The sequence below is a fragment of the Lycorma delicatula genome, chromosome 6 (assembly GCF_047948215.1).
Source record: "Lycorma delicatula isolate Av1 chromosome 6, ASM4794821v1, whole genome shotgun sequence".
Classification (NCBI taxonomy): Eukaryota; Metazoa; Arthropoda; class Insecta; order Hemiptera; family Fulgoridae; genus Lycorma; species Lycorma delicatula.
In genome coordinates this window covers 126776833-126801694 of record NC_134460.1, presented here as the reverse complement: position 1 = coordinate 126801694, position 24862 = coordinate 126776833, and the positions used below count along the sequence as shown (strand labels likewise).

Sequence of the window (24862 nt, the reverse complement as noted above, 5' to 3'; positions counted from 1 at the left end):
AGTATTATCATCTATTATACTTATTTCACGAAGAAATCATAATTGTAACTATTTGCAAGAATATATATTTTTTTGTATGAATGAATAAGATGTAAGAAAAGGTCTATTGATGTAACCCCAGAGATGGATCAAAGATGAACCAATTCGTTTTCGAATTTCAAACAGAAGACTATACTGCCTTACACTGAACTACACAAATTTCCTGCTGTTTTATGTTGATATTGTCAATATCGTGAAATGTATATATATATTTAATTTTTTTTTTAAGAAATAAAACTCAATAATTAAATTATATTGCAAATATACGTATTATGAAATTTTATAGCTTTATTCGCGTGTTTTAAACAACGCATAAAAATTCCATTTTTAAAACCGTTATAATTATTTTGCGACGAAAGAAAAATTAGACAATTTTACTTTATATTTCCATTTATTTTTTATTTTAATACCGTATAAAAAAATATAGTAACGCCATATAATGCGGTTGTTGTGAAATCAATACATGGTATGAAATAGCGTGTTCTAAATTGCAATGCATAATTGAAGTTCTCGTGTACCACGAATGTACAGAATTGATACCATTGTAAGATAATTCAAATAGTAATGATATTTTAGATAGAATGTAAATGTACGTAAAAAAAATGTGTACATGTTATAAAATAATGTATAAGTTGCTTGTTATAAAATATTTTCTATAAATTGGAAACGGAATTACAGTAAATAAACACAATTTTTTTTTAAAACAAAAACGATATAATAATATGTATCATAAATAAATAATAATATAAAATTTTTCTTTAAATTTGACTTTTTGAAGTAAGAGCTGATTGAAGATTAATAATTACCAAAAAAGCACTAACCTTTAGTAATAGAACCGGCTTCGTATTGTAGAAATTTAAATAATTGAGCAGAGTTATAAATTTGTAATTTTAGTGAGCTTTTTTTTAACATAACTTTTATTATTTTTTGAAATTTACTTCAATAGAAAAAATTTAGCGTTATGAAGAATTTTATTTAAAATATAGGTAGGCCTACAAAAACTGTCTGCTCTTAAAACTATTTTCTAGCTGTGAGAAACATAGAAGGCAACAAATCTTCAGAAATTTGATGAAAAAATAAGAAAAAGATACATAACATACGATCTTTAAATAGATCTAACAAGAGGTTTAATCTAAACGTGTCTGTACGTAAAAAATTGGCGGATTGCTTTAGTTTTCAAGTCGAACTGAGAACGTCCCCTTTTGTTGAAGTTAGTTATGTATGTTCTGAATTGTTTTGTTACAGTTAAAAAGAAAATATTAGAAAATGTTGCAACATATGTAACAATTTGATCATTTTAGGTATATTTCATAAGAAAACTACCTATTATAATGGATACCATGATTCGACTTCCAGAAAATTTCGACATATCTTCACGTTTCCCATCCTCCAGACCTCAATACCATCGTCAGTTCAAAAGTGTTTATGTATATATAGGTTTATGTATATATTTAACTTTCTTGTGGACACGATAACTGCCGTAATTTTACGCCAATCACTTTCAAATTGATACATAAAATATAAGGGCCCAAAATCTCGGTTGAGTTCGTTAATGGGAAAAATCGGACCATGGAGGTGGAAATGGGGGGACTTTTTCGAAAAAAACAAAATATCGCTATAACTTTCTTATTATGTAAAATATCAAATTTCTTTAAAGTTCTTACTATTCTTTGAATAAGGGCGTAAAAGGTATCCAAGTAATTTTTTCTGATATCACTAATCATTGCCCCAGGGGGTGGAAAAAAATGGGGTTTTAAACACAAAAATACCATACCTACCTTAATAGGCATAGTATCGAATCTGTTTAAAGTGGTTGTTAGTCCTCTAAACATTACCTAAAACTTTTGTTTGAAACAATTTTTGATATGACCAATCTTTACGGCAAGGGATGAACAAAATGTTGCTGGAAATGTAAGAAGATGGGGCTTGTCGTATGCTGAACATGTGAAAAAAAGTTTCACATGGTTGCATGTGAAAAGTTTCATATGCAACCATTATCGCATTGAATAAATTTGAACTTTTTCTTAACATTAAGGTGGAAATCTTTTCTATCCCCTCCTTAGCACAGGTGAAATCTAAATCCGCCTTCCAGCGTCCCGAAAGGGATTTTTTAAACTAGAAGTCTTTGAACTTTTAAAAATGGAATCTAAATAATTTGCTTTTAATAAGTGATTGTACTGATTTAATTTACACAAAGGTTAACAAATATTACCACAAATGATAAAAATATTTACAGAAAAGTTTAACAACATTCTGTTGATGCGATGTAAAGTTTAAGAGATATTAATAGCAACTTCTCATTTGAACAACATAGATTTATCAGTACAATACCGAACGACATCGGGATAACTTTTATTGCAATGAAATTCATAATTTTTTAAGCTGGTAAATAATTACGGGTAATCAGAAATCAAGATCAACTATTACATTTCCAATTCTGAATTCCCCATATGTATTACTTAAAAGATTACAAAAATTAAATGAAATATTTAATATAATAAAACAATCTACAACACTACACATTTTTTAATTCTTAATTTTTTCCAAACATTTAAGTTTGTTTTTGTTGCAAATGTTTCTTTGAAGTAAGAAGGTTATTACTTAGATGATATAATCTTTCTTCTTAGTTAAATTTTCTGATAGATTTCCATAAAAATAGTAAAGTTTCATAAAAAAAATGTAGGAAGTTTCTAATAATTAATTAAAGACTTTTATCATAAATAAATAAATGGAATAAAATATAAAATAACAAGAATAAATAACAAAAATTTGAAATTAAAACAAATAAACAATAATACAGAAAAAAAGAAAGACATTAAACTAAACATATAAAACAACATGTCAGTGATCCATAATCAATTCCTAGCAAAAAGTACTGAAGATAAATTGATCAAAATTTGTATATACGTTCACGTTACGGTGCAAGTGCACTCTAAGAAGTTTTTGAAATTCCGTTTAAAGGGTTAAAATGGAGTAACATGAAATTTACATTTTTTTATTTTTTTTTTTATTTCTCAGTAACAAATGAGATATAAACATGACTTTTAGTCTGCATAATCTTCATGTGATTATCTAACAACCAATTTCTAGATTTTTTGAAATTCAACGTCGAATGGGGTGAAGAGAGGTAAAGAAATTTGAACAGTGATTGTAAATTTTCACCATTTTCGATATACTAAACTAGATATTCAGTTGGTTTGAGCTTGCAAAATACTCTTCAGATAAATATATAAAAATGATTTCCGGTTTTTTTTTAATTTTAGTATTTTAAGGAGTAGAAAAACGTAAATTGTTTTTTGCAATTTTGCCGTTTTATGCTACCGCTACTGAATCAATCTTTATGAGATATGATAGCATTGTGATGGTAATTTATGTTTGTAATTCTGATTATGTATTTCGCGAGCGTAGCTGCGACAGGAAATGCACAAACCAATTAGTATGTCGTGTGCTGACCAAACTGTTGCTCGAAGAAATTACAATACACTGGTTTTTTTAATAAATTAAAATGGTTTAATTTTTATTTATAATTATTAATTTCTATTTTCACAAGAACGAATTTAATGAACACAGAGGGGTCCAGGAGGCAGAGCCCTCTGGCTAGACGGAAACATCAGATGTTTAGCCTGACCGACTAAACATCTCCTGACCGCGACGGGAAAAGCAAGTAATTATACAGAGCGAACGAAGCCGTGACAGGGATCCTAGTTATACGATAAAGGTTTAAACACTAAAAAGTCAATATTGAAAACGGACAAGATAAAATGCTTGCTCAGTATCCTTTGCCAAATACGAAAGGCGATGTGCCAAATATCTTAGTTAAAAGATAAAAGAAAAAGTAAAAGAAGTGAACGATGAAAAGAGGAAATAAAAAGTATTCGAACGGAAAAATAAAATGAAATAAAAAATAAAATTATTGCATACGACGTCCGGGTTTCCGCATTAAAAAATCTATAATCTGATTTTACCATTTTAAAAGTGAGTTTTCTAATCGGAAATTAATTTTCACTCGAAGAAGAAAAATTGAGATAGAACTGTACAAAAACCTTAAAATATTTTCAAATCGATAAATGCACAGATTAGTGTAATTAGAAATAAACGGTTCACGTAACTCAATTTGTAGCTAATAGTTAGGTATTAACTTTAAAACTATTAGTTTAATAGTTTATCATTAAATTGCGATAATTACTAAAAAATAAAAGCTTATTTTCCTTGTTTAGTTTCCAAGTTCAAATGGAAATGAAACAGTATGAAAGCGAGGTATGCTAATTTGTAGATAAGAATGCACAAATTAGATAAATATTTATATTTTAGAGCCTACACGTCTGCGAGTTGGGTTTTTAATTGTATAATGAAACTTAACGCAGCAATGGATACTTGGGTAAACCAATTCGTATAAGACTAATTTTAAAATATGTATAGTAACTATAAATTATTTCCGTTTAAATCGTTACTTATGTTTTAGAAATGTTAATAAAAATCCATGTCGTTTTTTTTATCGAAACGGCTACTTAGATTCATTTAAATGTCTGAAAAAATCTTTCATCCGGAAATCCCGGGTTCAAATCCCGGTCAGGCATGGAATTTTCACATACGCTACAAATCATTCATCTCATCCTCTGAAGTAATACCTAACGGTAGTCCTGGAGTTTTTAAAAAAAACCTGAAAAATGTTTCTTAATTAGGTTATGAAGCCAAGAATGGTTTTTATTGTTTATTTTCTTTTGTTAACTACAATGATTTAAAAGCTAAATGTCAATAAAAATTAAACAGAAATTATTTGTTTCATTAAGTGGAACACATCATGAAAAAATAATCACGACCGATTCAATTTCACTAGTCCTGAATACAAAGTTGTGCAATCAAACACAACGCATACAAAATTATCCAAAATCTACTGTTTTAGATTGTTTAAAAACTTCCTTCGTATTTTTTTAGGGTGAATTTTAAACATGGAATTCGAATGTGTTATAATTCTGTAAAACTTCCAGTTTTATAATTTTTTTTGGAAACACATAGTACTTGGTATAGTTTAAAAATAAAGTATTGTTATCTACAACATCTGAACATCGCGGCGATGCAGTAGAACTGCACCGATAATGATCGGTTACTACCGATAGTAACAACAATGCAATCATAACGTTCAGTGTATTGCTAGAGACAAAATGGTGTTTTCGCTAGATGAAGGTGTTTTCATTGTTGAGTCGTACTTCAGTACGAAATCAGTGGTCGCAGTGCAAGATTTGTTTCGCCATAAGTACCCAGATAAACCAGCTCCTAACAAAACATCAGTATTAAGGTTAGTTGCAAAATTTAGAGAGACTGGTTCTGTTAATAACAAGGAACACAAAAGATCTGTGTCAGTGTTGAATACAGATACAGTCACTGAAATCAAAGACCGATTACTCGCCTCGCCAAATAAATCGATAAGACGTTGTCTGCTGAAATTAGTTTATCTAAATAAACTGTTCATCGGGCGACCAAACAATTACAATTACGACGTTATCGCATTCAAACGGTTCATCGACTTCTTGAGCCCGACAAAGAAAAACGGCTACAATATTGTCAATGGTTCCGTCGATTTCTGCGTGAGGGAATTAATGTTATGGATTCGTTATTTTTCACAGATGAAGCACGGTTTCATTTGGATGGGTACGTAAACAGCCAAAACAGTAGAATTTGGAGTGCTGAAAATCCCCACGTTTATCACGAAAAACAATTATACCCGCAGAAGTCGGGCGTGTGGTGCGCGATATCGTGGAAGAAAATAATCGGTCCTATTTTTTTCGAGTACACCATTAATGCAGAACGATATCAGGATATTTTATTTCAGTTCATTGCACTCTTGGAAGAGGAAGACTGACACTGCTGGCTACAACATGACGGTGCGACATCGCACTACGCAGGTTCAACTTCTGATTTCGTCGAGGAATTCTTTGGTAATCGTGTTATCGGTCGAGGCTTGTGGCTACCAAGATCTAAACATTTGACTGCGGCGGATTTTTTTCTACGGGGTTACCTCAAAGAAAAAGCCTACAGCAACAAACCACGAACACTTGAACAATTGAAAGTCAATATTGAACAAACTGTATTAAATATCCAGCCACAAACTTTGAAAAAAGTTGCAAGAAACGCTGTAAAAAGAACTGAAGCTTGTATTCAAGAAGATGGCGGCCACTTCCAACATTTACTCTAAATGTAAGGTAATGGATGGTAATAATAAAAATTACATTTACATTTACACATGCCTTTTTATTATTTCATTACCTACCAATATAAGGTTGGGTTGCGTTTTATATGGGACACCCTGTACAATTTAGCTCTCATTTCAAAATATAAAACGCACAGTGTTTCAGGGAAATGTCTCGTTCCGTTGATCTTTTTATTGTTTATTAATGACTTGTTTCAAAATCTTGAGCCGTCCATTTAACTCTTCTCGCAGACAACGTTACTTTATTTATATCTGGAGATAATTATTTAAAAGGAATTGAAAATTGTATGATAGTAATTCAAAAAATTATTCACTGGATGGGTTTGTATCCATCTAACTTTATATATGGATTAAACTGTTACATTGTGATTCTCAGGTAGACGTAACGTTACCGTTCGAGTGGATGGAATTCCCATTAACGATAACGATATTATTTTTGTTGCCCATAAAGATAAATTTCAGGACTGTTTTATTAGATGACAAGTTCGTTTGTAACAAAATTAAGCTCATTGTTTTGTTCTGAAGATGACAAAACGGTAAGCTTGTCATCATTATTAATGCTTACATATATTCTCGTATAAATTACGAGTATAATGTTATCTCTCTTGGGGTACCCCCATAAAATCAGAACGAGTTTTTAAGATACAAAAATGGGCTATCTGATCATTATCTAGCGCTCAGAAGTATAAATCGTGTATACATATTTAAAAAAAATTAAATATGTTAACTTATCATTGTGTTTATATTTATGCAATCTTTGCTAAAAAGAATGGTAACTTATTCTTAAAAAATAAAAATATCCACCTTTACAAAACTACATAACAGAACTGTTTTTGTATAACTCAACACAACATTTCGAATTTTGAAGAGCTTTATTTTGCTTCCGTTGCCATTTTAATAAATTATCGAACCATTTGAAAAATCTTTCCGCCAATAAATTTGAAATATACTTACAAATTTGACTTTTTCAGAAATAATATTACTTTGCTAATGGATTTTTAAATAACACAAATTAAAAATAAGAAAAACAAAAAAAAAATTATCTGCATCCCGTTTAACGTGTACAAAAATATGCGCTCAAAATAATTTTCGATGTTTGAAATGTGAATGATTTTGTAGTAAATTCTTATATTTAATGTATTTACCTCAACATTATTCCTTATATTTGTATTTAAATAATTAAAGTGGACTTTAAAGATATCTACATTTTATCTTATAATTTGTTTACATATTTATAATCTATATTATATTGATGTGATTTTTATAAATCAGAATAAAGATTTATTTGCTTACTTATTTAATAATATTAATACTTTTTACGGCCTTGTTCAGCTGGAAGTCTACTTTGTTTACCCAATAATATGGGTAATAATGTTTACTCTTACTGAATAATCAGCCACTAAATACACCAAGGCTAGTACTGATTAGCACATAAAATAGCCACCATCTCTTCTTTAACAGTTCCTACCGGATATGTGTTGTACTGCTCCAATTTTGCTTTATTTCTTTGTTACCTGTATATTACAATATTTTTAACTTTATTTTTCTATTTAGCTTCCGGAACTTCCGGAAATATTACAGTACTACCCGGAATTATATAAAGATATCTTATAGTAATGCTTTGCTCTCTCTCTCTCTCTCTCTAAAAAGTGAAACTATTATACGTACATTAGCGTTTAGATTGATAAAATGAAAACCAGCTAATTTCTGGTTTTGATGATTTAAGTTTCATCAGTTAAATAAATCGTCTATAATTACTACAGGATTATTTAAGTTACCCATTAAAATATAAATTAAACAGGAAGCATACAAGTACTGATCTGTGGGGAAAACCGTTGTTTAATATTCTGGATTTACTCTAAGCTTTACCGAAGTGTACCGTGAACTATCAGTTTATTAGAATTTCATAATTGGTGCTAGTGAGTATCTTACATTTAATGAACTTTAATAATAAGTTACGTTAAAATAATAGTCATACGTTGTAATTAACAGAATTGTAAAGTTATTATTTAGATAGAAAAATAAAAAATTACGTACTAGTAAGAAAAAAAGAAGATTGCCACAAAGGTCAAAGTTGTTTAGAATGAAATTGTAATTGAAATAATTATATGTGAGCAACTAATTAATTAAATTTCTAAACGTTTTGCAGTGTTCTTTATCAATAACTAACTTAGAAAGAAGTCATCCATTATGAAGATAATTCTTGTAATTTAATGTTATCGTAGAACTGCGAGCCAAATGCTGTAACCAAAGAGAATTCATATTACTTTGGCGAAGAATGGATTTAGTTTATCCTATTTGTTTTAAATGTAAAACACATCAGTATTTTTTTTGTGTGTATTATAGAACGCTAAGATCAGTTAATTTATTATTATTAGTGATATATAAAGTAACTGTAAATAAAGGTGCATCAAAATTTTAATACTAATATATGTATATATATATATATTTTTTTTAATGATTATTAACAATTTTAGTTTTTAATTTTTTTCACAGAAAAAAAGGAACTAACACGGACAAAATCTCTTAGTAATAATTCTTAATTTTTTTACTATTACTTAGCAGGTTTTTTTTAACCTGAATGAAGCTACCTATTCCTGAAGTGAACTATATAGGGACACTCTAGGGTAAGGTGTCCGGAATATCTAGAAATGACTTAATTACAGAAAACCCGAGTGTGATTACGTTACCAGAATAAACGCAGCTGATTACTGTATCAAAGAAACTACTACGAGTTGTGTTGAAATTACTGTCGCCTACAAAGATAACTTCATCTTTATTAAACGGAATAATGGTTATATTACATATGATTTCAATATAGATTTGAACGGGAGAAACTTAAATATTTATCTTAAATAGAAGTTGGGGACGGCCGTTTAAACCCATCTGAACACTTTAACGGTCGATATCTAAAACACGGATGAAGCTATCGATACAGTATATTTGTATTTATCTGGCATTGGTAGCTATTGTCTAAAATAAATGCTGATGAAATGTAATGGAACTACAACCAGAAAAAACTAAAATTTTTTACTATGCTGAACCGCTTTATGAAATGTGGCTTCGACTATTGTACATTATCCTTATTTCACATCTACCAAAGGCTAGGCTGCTACTTTCTGGTAAATTCCAGAAGTTGTTTAACCACCGGTTGTTGGAGTTAATCTCATCCTCAGATTTCTTCTTTGCATTTATCATTCCCAAATACTGCTAAATTCTGGTAAAATAAAATAAATTTTTGTTTAAATTACAGGATCGATGTTGATCAGTTTTTGTTACTACATTATTGCTGTAAAATCGAGATGAAGTTATATCGTAATTGCCATTAAGTTCTCTTGTAATCAGGACGTTGGTGTTTTATTGATACTGGTGAGGCGTGATCTCGCTATGATTGGAAAAGAGTATTAGTCAAATAAACTGTTTTGAGGCAATATATATACATATATATATATATATATATATTAAAATTAAATAATAATAATAATAATAAAATGTTAACATAAAATAAATTAACTTAGAAACTATAATGTCATATATATATATTACACCGTAAATGATATTGAAAATATTTTACAATAATACAAAAGTATATGCATGAAAATAATAAGGTTCTTTTTCTTTACCTTTCTATGAAAAGAAAAGAAAACGATCTTAATATCGACGATTTCAATAAAATTAATAATTCAGAGAAAAGTTGGTGTAACAATCAAAACTTTTTACAGCTAAAGACGGAAAAAATGAAGTAAAAAACAGACCTCTTCACATTAAAGTAAAACCATTTTTTCATAAGTACAACTCAGTAGTTAAAGTTATTTTATATATAAATTCGAAAGTTTCTTTGTTTGTCTGTCTGTCTGTCTGCTTGTTCTGGCATCACGCGAGAACCAACCAACCGATTGTTTTCCAATTTGCAGAATATAATCGGCGTTATAACAGGGAATGTTTTAAGCCATAGATCAAGACCCTAGCCCATTTGGAGGTGAAATTTTCATAATTAAAGAATCATAATTAAAGATAAAGATATAATTACATAATTAAAGGTATCATAATTAAAGATATGAAGAAAAAAGATTAATCCTTTTACTTTATTATACTTCTGTCACCATGACAACAGAAATAACTTACGAAATTTTCGTCAATGGTCTACGTACTTCAGTTTATAAGTTAGTAGTTTCTTTTTCAGGTTTCTATAAAGCCTGAATATATTAATTGTTATTTATCAATATTATTCTCACAACTATGAGGGTAACGAACACTGCGGGGGACCACAAGGCGGAGTTCTGACCGGATAGTATATAATAAAAGTTTCTTGAAAGATTTTTACGACCTTCAACATAATTGTAGGCAATAAAACCTAATTTGCATAACTGATAATATAAATATGTATGCATGCATGTGTACATAAGAAATCTATGCATGCATGTAGGCTAGTGATTGTGTAGTACCAGTATATCATTATTTTTCATATCTGTAAGTACTACTTATGTTTAAAAAAAGAATATTCAATACTGTTTATATGTTGCATGCAGTTGTGCGTGATTTAATTCAATAAAATTTTACTTTGCTTTTTTTTTAACGAAAGAAAACAGAACGTGTTGTTTATGTACATATATATATTTACTTTTTTCTTTCTTTCAAATTTTATTTTAGGTCAGTGGAACATGGATGAACTAATACGTATGTATTGTATATATTTGAAAAACTGTTTTTAATTAAATGTACTAATAGAAAAAAAAGAAAGGGTAACTGTTTTTCCTTTTTAAATATCTTGCAAGAAAATGGGAAGATGTTTAGTTTCACTAAATGAAAATATACGGATTCGATTCAATGTGCAGCAATTATAACATTTACAATTTACATTAAGAAAAAAAAATTTATAATAACTATTTTTTTTCTCCGCGGATAGGGCTTGAAGGACCCCGCAAATATCATTTCCGTAGTTTCTTTCTTTTTCTTCCACGAGTTCTTCATTCTTTCGGATTGTTTAATCCTTTATCTTCAGTCCATTCTCCTGTGTTGAGTTTTTACTTTTCACCTACAGGAAGCTTTAGTTCAAAAATTTTCTTTTTGTTTTCTTTTCGACCTAGAAAGTATTTTTCTATAACTTGAACTTTTTGAATTCTTTGTTCAACACAGCCACCTTGATCTTTGCAGTTCCAGAGTTTATTTTAAATCTTTTTTTAATGCTGATTGTTTCATTCGGATCATGTGTCCATAGAATTCTATCGTCGTTTTCTTATTTTTACTTTCAGGTCTTCAATTTTAACGTATATCTTTTTATTTGATCTGTCAGTATTCTTCTTGGACCATAAATTCTTCTTTCTATTTTGAGTAAACTTTCTATTCCAGTCATATTTGTAGAGTTGCCATGCTCTGCAAGAGAATTGGTCTCACAACTGTCATTTAGTGCCTTAATTTTACATTTACAGAAAGGTTTTTTTTATGGTAAATATTTTATGTGAAAAAAAGTAGTTCTAATTTGTTTTTTTATTTTTGTCTCAGTTACTAGTTTATCTGTTCTGTTTCTACTAAATATTTCTCCAAAACATTTAAAATACTCTGTGATATTAACTTTGCCATATTTTGTTTTTATTGTCTTTTTGAGATATTTACTGGTACTTGTCATCATTTCTGTCTTTGAGAAGGAGATCTGTAAATTTTTTTTACAGTTACTTCTTTCAATCGGTTAATATGGTTGATTACTTCTTGTTCTGATTCTGCAAAGAGGTAGGTCGTCTGCAAGACATTTTATCTTGACGTTATTTGTTCTTATTTCTGCACTTGAATCATTATTTTTGCAGAAGGTTTTCATGACTATCTAAAACCAAGTTGAAAAGTATTGGTGAAAGACCATTTTCTTTTCTTGGTCCTGTTTTTATTTGAAATGCTTCGATGACTTCACCTAGAAATTTGAACACTGTTGGTTAAAGTGAGTTTAATTAAAATTATATTTTGTTGAACAACCTGGTATTCTTTTAATACCTCTTTTATAATAGAGAAACAATTATAATTTTATATTTTAGTCTCAGATTATTAATAGAAAAATTAAATGGAACATTAAAGTACGTAAGTATGCAAGTAAAGAATTACGTAAAAAAATTATTCTAATCTGAGTAAAATTTTGAGATACTGGAACTACGATGACCGAAACATCCCAACCAATGATATTCAGAATAAAATGCCGCCAATGATCAGCATTCAGGAGTCATTGTACAAAATTTCACAGAAGTCGGTTAATTCAGTCTGAAGATATCAAGCAAAACAATTGATAAAAAAAAATTGCAAACGAAGATTAGACTTATTATCCTCAACTCGAATGAAATTTTCCCATACATAATCATACTAATTAATGGAATTATTTAATTAGTACAAGAATTTGCATTCTAAAGAGTCCTAAACTGAAAAAAGTAAAAAAGGTTCTTTGCTCCATCCCCATTATGGGTTTTTGAATAAGACCGAACGCCATAAGAAAGTCTCTTTGTTGACTAAGGGGCATACGTTAAACGAAAAAAATTATCTAATTTTTGAGAAAAACTTTGAAATTCGAAAGGCATAAAGTCCGTATTTCTCTGTCCCCTTGATGATTGTGATCAAAACTAAATGACATCATGTTCAATATATGAAACCCCTTACCTCAAATTTGATCCAAATCGGTCCATCAATCTGAAGATATCTTATAAAAAACAGAACAACTTACGTAAATACATATATCCTTCCAGAAGTTTTCAATGGTAAAATTGTATTTTTTGTTAGAAGTCATTATACGTTAAGATCTGTAAAAACCCCAGCATGCAAAACTTCTCTCTTTTTTCCTGTTTAGCCTCCGGTAGCTACCGTTAAGATAATTCTTCAGAGGATGAATGAGGATGATATGTATGAGTGTAAATGAAGTGTAAGTCTTGTACATTCTCAGTTCGACCATTCCTGAGATGTGTGGTTAACTGAAATCCAACCATCAAAGAACACCGGTATCCAAGATCTAGTATTCAAATCCGAGTAAAAATATTTGTCTTTACTAGGACTTGAACGCTGGAACTCTCGACTTCCAAATCAGCGGATTTGTGAAGACGCGTTCACCACTAGACCTACCCGGTGGAGCATGCAAAACTTGACTCGACTATTACAACTTCCCTTGTATACTGCAAAGCTAAAAAATATTAATATATAGCTGGAAAAGTAAATATAATTATTTTTAAAAAAAGTGAAATTTCATGAAAATTAAATCTTTAAATACGGGTTTTACTTATTAAATTAATTATTTATTACTTAACCTCAAAACATAATTTTGATTACGGGGGGGGGGGGAGTCAAGTAGAAATGTGAAATTAAAAAAATTAAATACAAAATAAAAGAGAATAAAAAATTAATTAAAGTGGGATTTTTACTGTATAATTTTTTTTCTATGATAATCCGTAGGTAATTTTATATTTGAGAAAAAAAATCTAAGTCTACAACACACAAAAACGTTTCCTGAATATCTCCATGGAGATCTCTTCCCATTAGTAATCATGATCCGGGTTTTTCATCAAATTAAAAATTGTTTACTCGGTTTATTTAAGTTGTAAGCCTTATGTTTGATATACGTAATAATATATATGCTTGTTATGCTTAAGAAACCTTTTAAATATTTAGAAAAAATTAACTTTGTTTATTAGAAAACATTAAGCCTATATTTAATTTTAAAAAAATAATTAATTAAAAATCGATTAATTATTGTTTTGAAATTTTAGTTTCATAGTTTGCATTACCACTAAATTTATCGAATTCATCTCATTTGAATTTGAATTCTTCTTTTAACTCTTCCAAATATCTTCAGAACCAAACTATTTATTTGACTATATATATAAGACAGATTAAAGCACAATTCAATGATTGTAACACTAATTTAATTTCAGGATTGAAATTTTAGGAAAACGTTAAAACAGTAATGAAATTTGATTTCACATCCTTATTAATACGTAAAATTTATAAAACATATTGTCTAGAAATGCAGTTAATTTATTTACTTAAAAGAATACTTTGAGTTAAGGGAAATGATACAATAAAAATAAAATAAATGAATACTCTGGTTGAGAATATTACACAAAATGATTTTCCAGGTAAGTTTTTACATTTAAATAAAATACCTCCTTTAACCTTTACGGAGTATAGTTCGATTTAAAAAAAAAAAAAAAATATTCAGATGTTTTTTGTACTGTACTATAATTAAAATAAACTTTTGCACCATGTTGAAGCAAAATTTCACGATTTATAATCTTTATGAAAACTTGTTTTGAAAAAATAAACTTGTCTTACGTCTTTCATTTAATGATGAAACTTCATACTAAATTTCAAGTTTCTACCTAAATTCGTTTCTCAGATACGGAAATCGTTGGAGAAGATTTCCACCCTCCCTGCTTCAGCATCTTACTATGCGAGTTTCTATAAATCTCTTCTTAGAGAACATTTATATCACAAAAGAGAACTTTCTAGAAAGTTTAAAGTTTCTAACCCAAGGGGTTACGGAGATATAGTTATGAGTGCGAGAGTGTGTGTATGTGTGTGTGTTGTGTATGTATATGTGTGTTTATGTTTGCGTCGGTAATCAGTAAAAGATTTAACTAATTAATATAAATTAGGTAGATATTAGTAGTACGAGTATATAAATATAAAGGATTAATGTAGATTCAAATGGTAATTAACTAAGAAAAATAAATCTTTTTTTCTTTGATATATTTTTAATGAAAAATAATATCAAATCAACTACAATTCGTAAAAAAAGTTACTAAACAGGAAAATTCCTGAGCTGTTCAGCATTAACGGTCTCAGAGGGAATTATAAATATTAATAAAGTAATGACTACGATGGCTAATGTGGATAATTTCATGCACATAAATGAATAAGGTTATTTTATTTCATAAAAGAAAAGTAATACTAATAGAAAATTATAGAATAAGTTAAACTTACCTGTCTAATGTAAGTTCTTCAAGCATGTTTAAATCGCAAGCGATGTATTCTAAAGCAGCGTCCGTTATTCTAGGACACCATGATAAATCTAAACATCTCAACTTCTGTAAATTCTCAGCAATCAATTCAACACCCTCATCTGTTACTTTACTACATCCTGATAAACTGAGAACTGTCAGATTCGGTAACGAATGAACTGTAACAAACAAAACAAAGGGAAATAGATAAGAGCGTGATTTACTGGTTATTTGCGTAGAAAAAACGATTAACCGTAATATGGGCAAAATATTTTCCAATTAACAGAAAATTTTAATCTTTATAAATAAAAATTATCAATTTTAAATAGTTACAAAATGACAAAGGCTTTTGATTCGAGGATGTAAAGTTAAAAATATTTTCAATTTTCCTTGCGAAATATTTTCTAAATTATTCCAAGATCAACTGTATTTTTTTTAATACCAACCCAGTAGATTTTAAACGATTTGTTATATCATCCAAAAAACTATAAAGATTTTTCTAAAATCTTATTTTTATCCATTACATAATTTTAAAATTATTTAAATGAAAACAATCTATGTTATTACTTATAAAATTGTTAACTCTTTCGTAAAATTATAATCAAATTTTACAGAATAATTTTACATTTTTTTTTTTACCTTAAATTAAAAAAAAAAGATTTATAAACGAGCTGGGGTACAGAGGAAGTTGTCCGCAATATACTTCCAGCGCATCCTCCGCTTTTTAGGCCATATAGTCGTAGGTCCCGCGAAAATCTTGAGAAGCTAAGCTAGGTGTTCAGGGAAAAATTGAGGGCAGCAGGTCACGCGGAAGCGCGCCGAAAAGATAGCTGGACCAAATTCAAGAGGCGACTTAAGAAACGTTAGTCACATTGATTCAAATGGCAGAGGACCGTGAACTATGGCGGGAAATAGTCCCGTGGAATATGAATCGGATCACCAGCTGTCAGGCATGACAGGTAGGAACACTGGCGAATAAAAAAGATACTGAAATACACTTTTAAAAATAATAATTTTAAAACAGAAAATAAATAAAATAAAAAAGACCGTGTTTTCAACTTCCTTGGTAAAGTAATAATTTCTCAGTCTTTCAAATCAAACCAACCGGGTTAGTCTAGTGGTGAACTCGTCATCACAAATCAGCTGATTTCGAAGTCGAGAGTTCTAAGGTTCAAATCCTAGTAAAGTCAGTTACTTTTATACGAATTTGAACACTAGATCGTGGATACCAGTGTTCTTTGGTGGTTGGGTTTCAATTAACTACACATCTCAGGAATGGTCGAACTGACAATGTACAAGACTACACTTCATTTACATTCATACATATCATCCTCTGAAGTATTATCTAAACGGTAGTTACCGGAGGCTAAACAGGAAAAAGAAAGGGAAAGTATCATCAAGAAGAGAATATTGTGAATTGTGTTATTAATATCAAATAAAAATAATATTTGAAAAATAATTATTACTGTAATTATAATTTTTTTTTTCCTGTGATCGAGTTCTTCATTAACGTTTAATCTGTGGAATAATATCTTAATACGTTTTTTGAGTAAATTTAATCTCTTTTTTTCCATTTGACCGGTTTAATATATTCCATCATTTCTTTCAGTTAATTCTCAATTAAAAATACAGGCTTAATAGAAAAATTAGAGAAACTTTGTTAGTTAATTTTAGAATAAATATGAATAAAGAAAAAATGATAATGTTCCGACTCAAATTTAAGAGCAGACTTTGATAAATAAATATATAAGAAAACATTCATACGTATATGTAATTGACCAAAAATTGCATTTTGGATTTCAATTGGAAAATCCATTTTAAGCGTCCTAAATCCAGAATGGCTTTCACAATGATGCCTGTTAATCTATCTGTGGGTGTATTGATAGAACTATAATCTGTCTGTGGGTGTATTGATAGCCTGAACGGTTTGACCAAATTTGAAGAAATTTGGTACGTGAATATATTTTGGAAATACCTTCGCCGTTTTGCTCTTCATTTTTTGAAAATTTCTTATTTAGGGATTGTTCACTCTCCAAAATCACTTCAAAATTAGGAAATATTCAATTTTTTTTAAAAAATAAACTTTTTTCTTGAAATTTTTCACATGTAATATTCCTTTAAGATAACGTACGATAATTACATATACGATTTTTTTTTTAATCTTCTTTTAATGCGTGTATCCAATATGTATATTGAATATAATACATATTATTTTGAACAAATTGTTTTAATTAAAGTCTTTTTAGCTTAATTTGATGGTTCCAACTTAAATATCAGTTCTAGTTATATCTTAAGTTTCTAAAATTTAAAATTCTAAATCAATAAATGTTATGGTTTTTATATTTTCTATTGTCCTCCGTTCGGGAGGCCCAATCCGGATAGCCGATCTTATTTTTTTACCGATATTTTACACAAGAAAATGATATCAATTTATTATAAAAAAGAAGAACATTTAAAAGAGAATGTTGTTAAGAAAATATGACTAGTTATCCATTCCATTCATCTTCAAAGTTTTCAAAGGTTAGAAATTCTGAAGCTAAATTTTTGTTTTGGTTTTATTTTTCAGATCGGATCAATATCAATCATTTCTTATTCTAAAAAAAAAAATAAGGAATGTTTTATCGTTCTCTTCATTTACTAATCCTTGTTCTAAACTCTCAACAGTTACCACGGCGTTGCATCAAAGCAGCTGCGGTATTCTTTCTTATAAGGGCTTACAATTTCTTTACCAATGTTAAAGATTTTTTTACTGTTAAAGAGTGTTCGAATAACTGTGCCTAATTACACCTTCCAGTGTTTGAAACTTGCCGCTGGATCAATAACTTCGTTAATATATTCAATTATATTTTTAATATATACACATTTTATTACAGATTTAGATATAACTCATTTATTTTATTGTTATATGCGTAGCTACATTTGTTTCACATTATTGAGATTAATGAGTATATACATGCGGAATATTTATATTTGAAGTATTTAAGTATTTATTTAGATTCATATCTTTAAGTTACATTTCAAATAGCATTGAACCTTAAAGACATCTTTATTGAACTTACTTTAATATCACTTTTAAAGAGAATGATTTTACTGTAACAACTTTTTTTTTGAGAGAATTTACTTTATTAACAACTTAAAAGAAAAGTACTTTAACAATACCATTATCAAGAAGAAATATATATTAAAAAACGGCTGTTGAACTAATCTTAATTAACATATCTTTAGGGTCGGCCTTCGTGGCGCGAGAGGTAGCGTCTCGGCCTTTCATCCGGAGGTCCCGGTTTCGAATATCGGTTACGCATGGCATTTTCACAGATGCTACAAAAAGACCCGGAGGTTAAAAAAAGAAAAACATCTTATATGCTTGACATAAATAAAAATAAAAGAGTTAAACATAATTTTTTTATAAATAATAAGGAGAACATGAAATTGAGCAAAAAGAATATCACAATAAAAAGTTAATATAAGAAGAAGTACTAAAGATTTCCTGTTTATTAATTCTTAATATTTCTCATTATTACTGTAGACAATATGTTGAATCCGCCATATTTATTATTTATTTTATCTCATTGTTACTATCTCGGATTTATTAAACACGTATTTTAACAAAAAGATATGATAGAATGATTAATTGATAAATAAAAAAAAATTAAGTTCTTTGTCAAGAACAGAACCCGAGACTAGCTGATCAAAAAGAAGCCAATATTCTTACCAACTAAAACCGTATTCAGCACTCTTATTTAAATGGTTTACAGTACGACAACCTTTCAGAATAAAGTGTGAAAAAATTTCCGTTTATGACTTAAATGTAACAAAATATTAAATTTATTAGGACACCAAATAGTCGTAAAATATTAAAACTACGAATGAAATTAAACTTTAGGGTTGAAAAACGATGAAAAAAAATTCAGCGACGTAACGCAACTATTTAATAAGGTTATCCGTGTGAAAAAAAGCTGGCAACGGGCCTTGCGTGACAGCCTTATGGGTGTTTTGAAAGTGCTCTTTATTATACGGTCGTCTTCGTTTAACCATTACGTGAATTGGTCGTTTTATCCTATCGACAGGCCGACTTAGACAGGCCTTTTTATTAGAATGAATTAGGGGTGTACAAACACAGTTAACAGTAAAGAATATAGCGGATTATAACTTTTTTAATTTTCGTTAAAGAAAATATTTTTGTAAATTTAAAGTTTTAGAAAAGTTTTTATAACTAATGTTATGCAATATTGATGATTAATTGTTCAGTAATTTTGTTATTTTATTATTAGAAAATACATTTATTTATTTTTATGTAATTTTAAATCAGTAATCTCTGTTATACCATTGTTTATTTGGTTTTGTTTTTAGTACTGTGATATTTGTATGTTGATTTAATCGTATGTTAATATGGGCAACAGAATTATTATCCCGCATAGTTACATTATTATTCTTTGTTTCACTAATGCTTGCGATGCAAGTGGTGACTATTATTTTTATCTTAAAAACAAAATTTCTTTTAAACCGATAGTGCATGTTAAAAACTATCGTTTTGTGTGTGTGTGTGTGTGCGCGCGCGCGCGTGTAGTTTATTACTGCATAAGACTAGAGCTCATCAGATTTCGTGTAACAATATTTTATTGCAAGTGGTGCAATTATAAGTATTTACAGTAGTAATGTGATTTGTGATATTTACTATATTTAAAATGAAATTATGAATTATAAATTGAACAATTACATCATACTTGTCTGTTGATTACTGAATTGTTTGTTAATATATTACAGCAATTTAAAATAAATTCCGTTATTGTTAATACGTATATTTCAGAATATTTAGAAAAGAGTCTGCACGTTCCTTAGATTAAAACGGATACATTTATTTTATTTTAATTGTCTTTATTTCTTCTCTAATTCAATATTCCTCTTTTTCCCATCCTCTTTCTATTTTCTTCTACATCTAACCGCTCTGAATTCTCTTGGCAAATGTAACTAGTATCGGATGGGTTGCATTGTATCGTACCTTTTAACTATCAGACTGTTTATCGACACAACATTCCTCTCTTCCCTTAAACGAAACATTCTGAAAACAATGAATATTTACAATAAAGAAATTATATTATTGTTGCTACAAGTATAAAATTACAATTATGTTCAGAGATGTAGCTTTCATTAGTGTTAGTTAATGTTCATTTCATTTTTAAAACATATTTATAAATTTCCTATCAACATTTATAATAATTTCCAAAAAATATGAATATACATAGAGCTTTACTAAATTTATAGCTCATGGAGAAACAACAGGGATGTATTGTAAAAATTAAAATCTACTGCATAATTTTGTATTCCTTTTTGAATGATTAGTACTTTCAAGTCCATTAAAGTGAACTTAAAAAAGTAGAGCGGGAGAAATCCTTTTTTAAATCATTTCTTTATAGCACGTCAACATACCATCTGCAGTCGAAACATACCAGTCTAACACACCATCAGCTGTCGAAATGTAATATGGCGATTCTGTCTTTCAGCTCAACCCATAAAGATGTTTCCCGGTCTGTTTAAGACAATATTTACAGAGTTGAAATTAGTTTGAAAAATAGAGCATTAACACAAATAGAGATAGATCAGCAAATATATATTTTTTACATTAGTATTATGCTGGACAGTTTAAAAAAAGAAATTTGTAGGTTAGTAGTATTGATACAACAAAAATAAAAAGCAGGATTTTTACATATAAAGAGTCGAATATTTCAGGGAGAGGGCTAATTCTATTAGGGTAAATTTAAAATCAGGCCTAATCGACAATGATATAGACGTATGTATATATCATTGTCTATATATCTATTGTCATAGATCTTCCTCATTGAAGATCTTTTCAATGAGGAAAGGATAAAAAAGAAAAAAAATGATCATCATATAACCAAATGAAAATCTAATTCTAATATGGCATTAAAATATCATAATGACACAGCAAAAGGAACAGAAAATAGTTAGTATGTAATCTATCAGCAAGCTGGAAGAATTAAAATATAAACAAAGATTTTAGAATTTTACTTCCTTATACGAAGTAAAGGAAGTATTGTAAACGGAAATATACATTTTGACTAGTTTCGCCGTGACGTCAGTACGTACCATGTACGTACAGACGTCATGTAACTCAAGAACGATTGTAGGACATTGAAATTTTGGATTAAGGACTGTTGTAACATGTAGTTCTGCACCTTACCTTTTGATTGCAATCAACTGAACCAAAAGTGTCAAAAAAAGCCCAAAATCCAAAATATTTCGATTTGGAACTTTTTTTAACTGCAATAATAAGCCCTCATTGAAAGCTTTTCAACGATATATCATAAGTCATACTTATTTTCATTGGTTCCAGACTCATAGCCAAATAAAACTTTAATTAATGAAATATTTGGATCTTACAAAGGAAGGCACATCGGTTCGAATCAGACTTTATCGCCTTTTCTTTTTTTTACCTTTTTTTTAAAATAAATATATTGATTTATTAATAATTATTAACCCGTTATTGTAAAACAAGTTTTACAATAAATAATTATTCAGTAACAATAAAAAAACAAATGAAAAAGAATCAGAAATGATAAGTGAAATAAAATTTTATGTACTTTTAAAAATGTGTATTTGTAATTTAATAGGCATTATTATATGTATGTATATGTAATTTAATAGGCATTATTATATATGTATGTATATGTAATAGATTTGGTGAAACATCTGATTATTTAATATTAATTGAAAATTATAATTTAGAATCGTATTATTTTTGATTTTCTAGTTTAATTTTATTTAATTATTCTGGAATTTGTGTTTAATTTTATCTACATTAAAGTTAACTACGGGGTGACTGAAAAATAGACCCTCACAAGAACAATATGTACACTGAGACATACATGCCCGATCTTTGATTAATGCAAAAAATTCGTTTCTTTGAGTTCATTACTCCTCTGATATTGTTGGACAATATTCTCCCTAAGTCGGAGTTGATCATCATTTCGTTTATTTGTTTTTTTGTTACCGTTAATTTAATTTCTTTTTGGTTTGATATGATTCTGATCTTAATTTGTGTACACGTTCTCCAGTTTCATCAATTTAATTTCTCTTTGGTTTGATATGATTCTGATCTTAATTTGTGTACACGTTCTCCAGTTTCATCAATTGTGTAACTGTCTGCTTTATTAATCGTGTAACTGTCGAAATATGTTTAAATGAAGTGCGGCAAAAAATGTGTATGTATAATTTATAAGGCTACAAGGAAATCATGTGGTGTTCACATCAGATTTTTGTTAAAGTAATTATGTTTATCTTATCATTCCAAAACCTTTTTTTAAAAATATAAAAGAAGTAAATTCATATGGATGGGGAAAAAATTTCACGGACTGAACAGAAAAACGTATCAGATATTACATAAGAATTATGCAAAGATTTCGGAATCTTTGCATAATTTATATCATATAAATCTCATGTTCATCTTTGAACCCACCCAATGCAAATGTTTGTAAACTGGATGCTAAAGTTATTTTATTCTATGAAACAAGGCTTTCATATACAATAAATCTTACAAAACGGCGGATAGCTGAACCAAGTAATTTCTTAAATTTCTGTTTTAGTTGGAATTTTGTGCAATTTTTTCGTATATCTGTTGAGTTCCTAAAAGCGTGAAAATGCTAAAAGTTAATATAATCTGTATAGCATTTCCTTTAAGGAATGTCTCCAGAGAGTTGAAATTCCAACGAGCAGGAAACGTTACTACGTACATTCAATTCAATCTATTAATATACATTAAAATACTAAACTGCACCAAGATTTTAAAGATAGAAAATATTGTTAAAATATAGTCTTCAGTAAAAAGAATATTTTTAAACCTTGATATCTAGTGTTTTTCTCCGAAAAAATATTTTTACGGTTTGGGTATAATTCACTTTACAATGCATAATTTCGAAAAAAATACAATTGTAATAGTATAAATACGGTGTTACAAATGTATACGGTAAGCAAGATATAGACATTCTAAAACAAAATAAAATCAAATAATTTCATATAATTAAAATCAATTTATAAACTTACTCACAGACACTAGTACAACCCAAACAGTAATTTGGATTTATATATTGAAATCAAAATCGGTACGAATGTTGTAATAAGATAAGCAACGCATGTTATTATAACATAATTATTATCGGTTAGTATTTGGTTTTAATATTATTTGATATGAAATGAAAGTTTTCCATTATATTCAATCGCATTATGAGGCCATTTAATTTTAACGAGTTACTGTGGTCATGTGGTAGATTGAAACGTACGTTAAAATGAGAGGAGAGTGAGTCCATAAACAGTAAACGAGTGAGCAAGCGCGTACGTGCGTTTGACAGAAAAAGAACGCGGAGCAAGAGAGACAGTGACAAACCGTAGCCCGTATGAGGGTGAAGGTTTGCCTAGTGGTGAGCTGTATATGATATGATGTGCGACTAGAATAATAACAAATAAAGCTTCCACTCTAGAAATTAGATATTCAGTGTGCTAATGCGTTCACCTCCCTCCAACGCTTTTCTTTATTTATCTCGCTCTATCACGCTAATTTTATAAATTCAAATATATAGTATTTAATTTATACTAACTTTTGCTCCTAAATATCCGGATGATTTGCTAGGAATCTGTCTACTTTGATGGTCCGTTTTTGTTAAACGAACCTCAAAATCGATAAATATTAAAAAAAACATAATAAAACAACATTAAATAGAATTTCTAAGGTACGCATCAGCTTCTAGAGTTAGAAGAAAAATATAAATAAAATATTGCTAATGAGTCTACTGAAAAGATTTCACTTTTTTTATCTTTATAAATAAAAAAACCTTATTCTTAAGAATTTTAATCTCTTGTTAAAATAAATAGTTCGGTGCAAAATGTTTCAAATCTTTACTGAAAACTGAAATATCGTCTTTTAAACAAAAAACCGTCTGCCATATTACACAGATCTCGAAAAATTCTTTTACAAACTTAAACAACAGATAAAACTCTATACATATATCTATCTAAACCTACTCTACGTATAAATATATTTTAATGAAGTTATGAGAGATTAAATTTTAATTACCAGAAAAAGAGGAAAAAACTGGGTACTTTATGAATAATTCCTACTGCTTTACATCAAACAAATCGAACTAATAACAATAATGCAGAAAAGAACAAGTTTTAATTGGTATAAAACTCAGTTTTTCTGTAAAGTTCTTTCATAAGATATCTCTAAAAAGAAAAACTTTTTCTTTTGTCACACCCACTTATGCGCATTGGGTTGCGCGAAGAACCTATATAATAGAATTAAAGGGCAAAAGGCTATTTGTAGAATAACCCTTGTTAAATTTGTTGTTGGATTATACGTTCAACGGTGCTTATTCTAAAAATGTTTTTACTTTTCTTCAAAATTAACCGATAACAAAGAAAAATCTTTATAAATTATTAAAAATTTACAAATTTTGTTAATAGAAAAGTTTTCAAATTTTCTTATAAATTCAGTTAATTTTTTAATAAATTTTCTCAACTAAATTTATTCATATAACTGTAATTTTTAATTAACAAATATATTATTTTTAAACATGTTGGTGTAATTATTTACTAATGACAGTTCGACAAAGAAATTTTAAATATCAAGAACATTATTTTT

At 28.7% G+C, this 24862-nt stretch overlaps 1 protein-coding gene across 1 annotated transcript in view; it reads right to left on the bottom strand.

Moving 5' to 3' along the window:
- The window catches only part of LOC142326205 (uncharacterized), a 385017-nt gene that overhangs the window by 49922 nt on the left and 310233 nt on the right, over positions 1-24862 (bottom strand). Inside the window, exon 3 of the mRNA XM_075368490.1 lies at positions 15194-15389. Coding sequence (XP_075224605.1) covers positions 15194-15389 — 196 coding nt within the window. The remainder of the gene's footprint in view (positions 1-15193; positions 15390-24862) is intronic.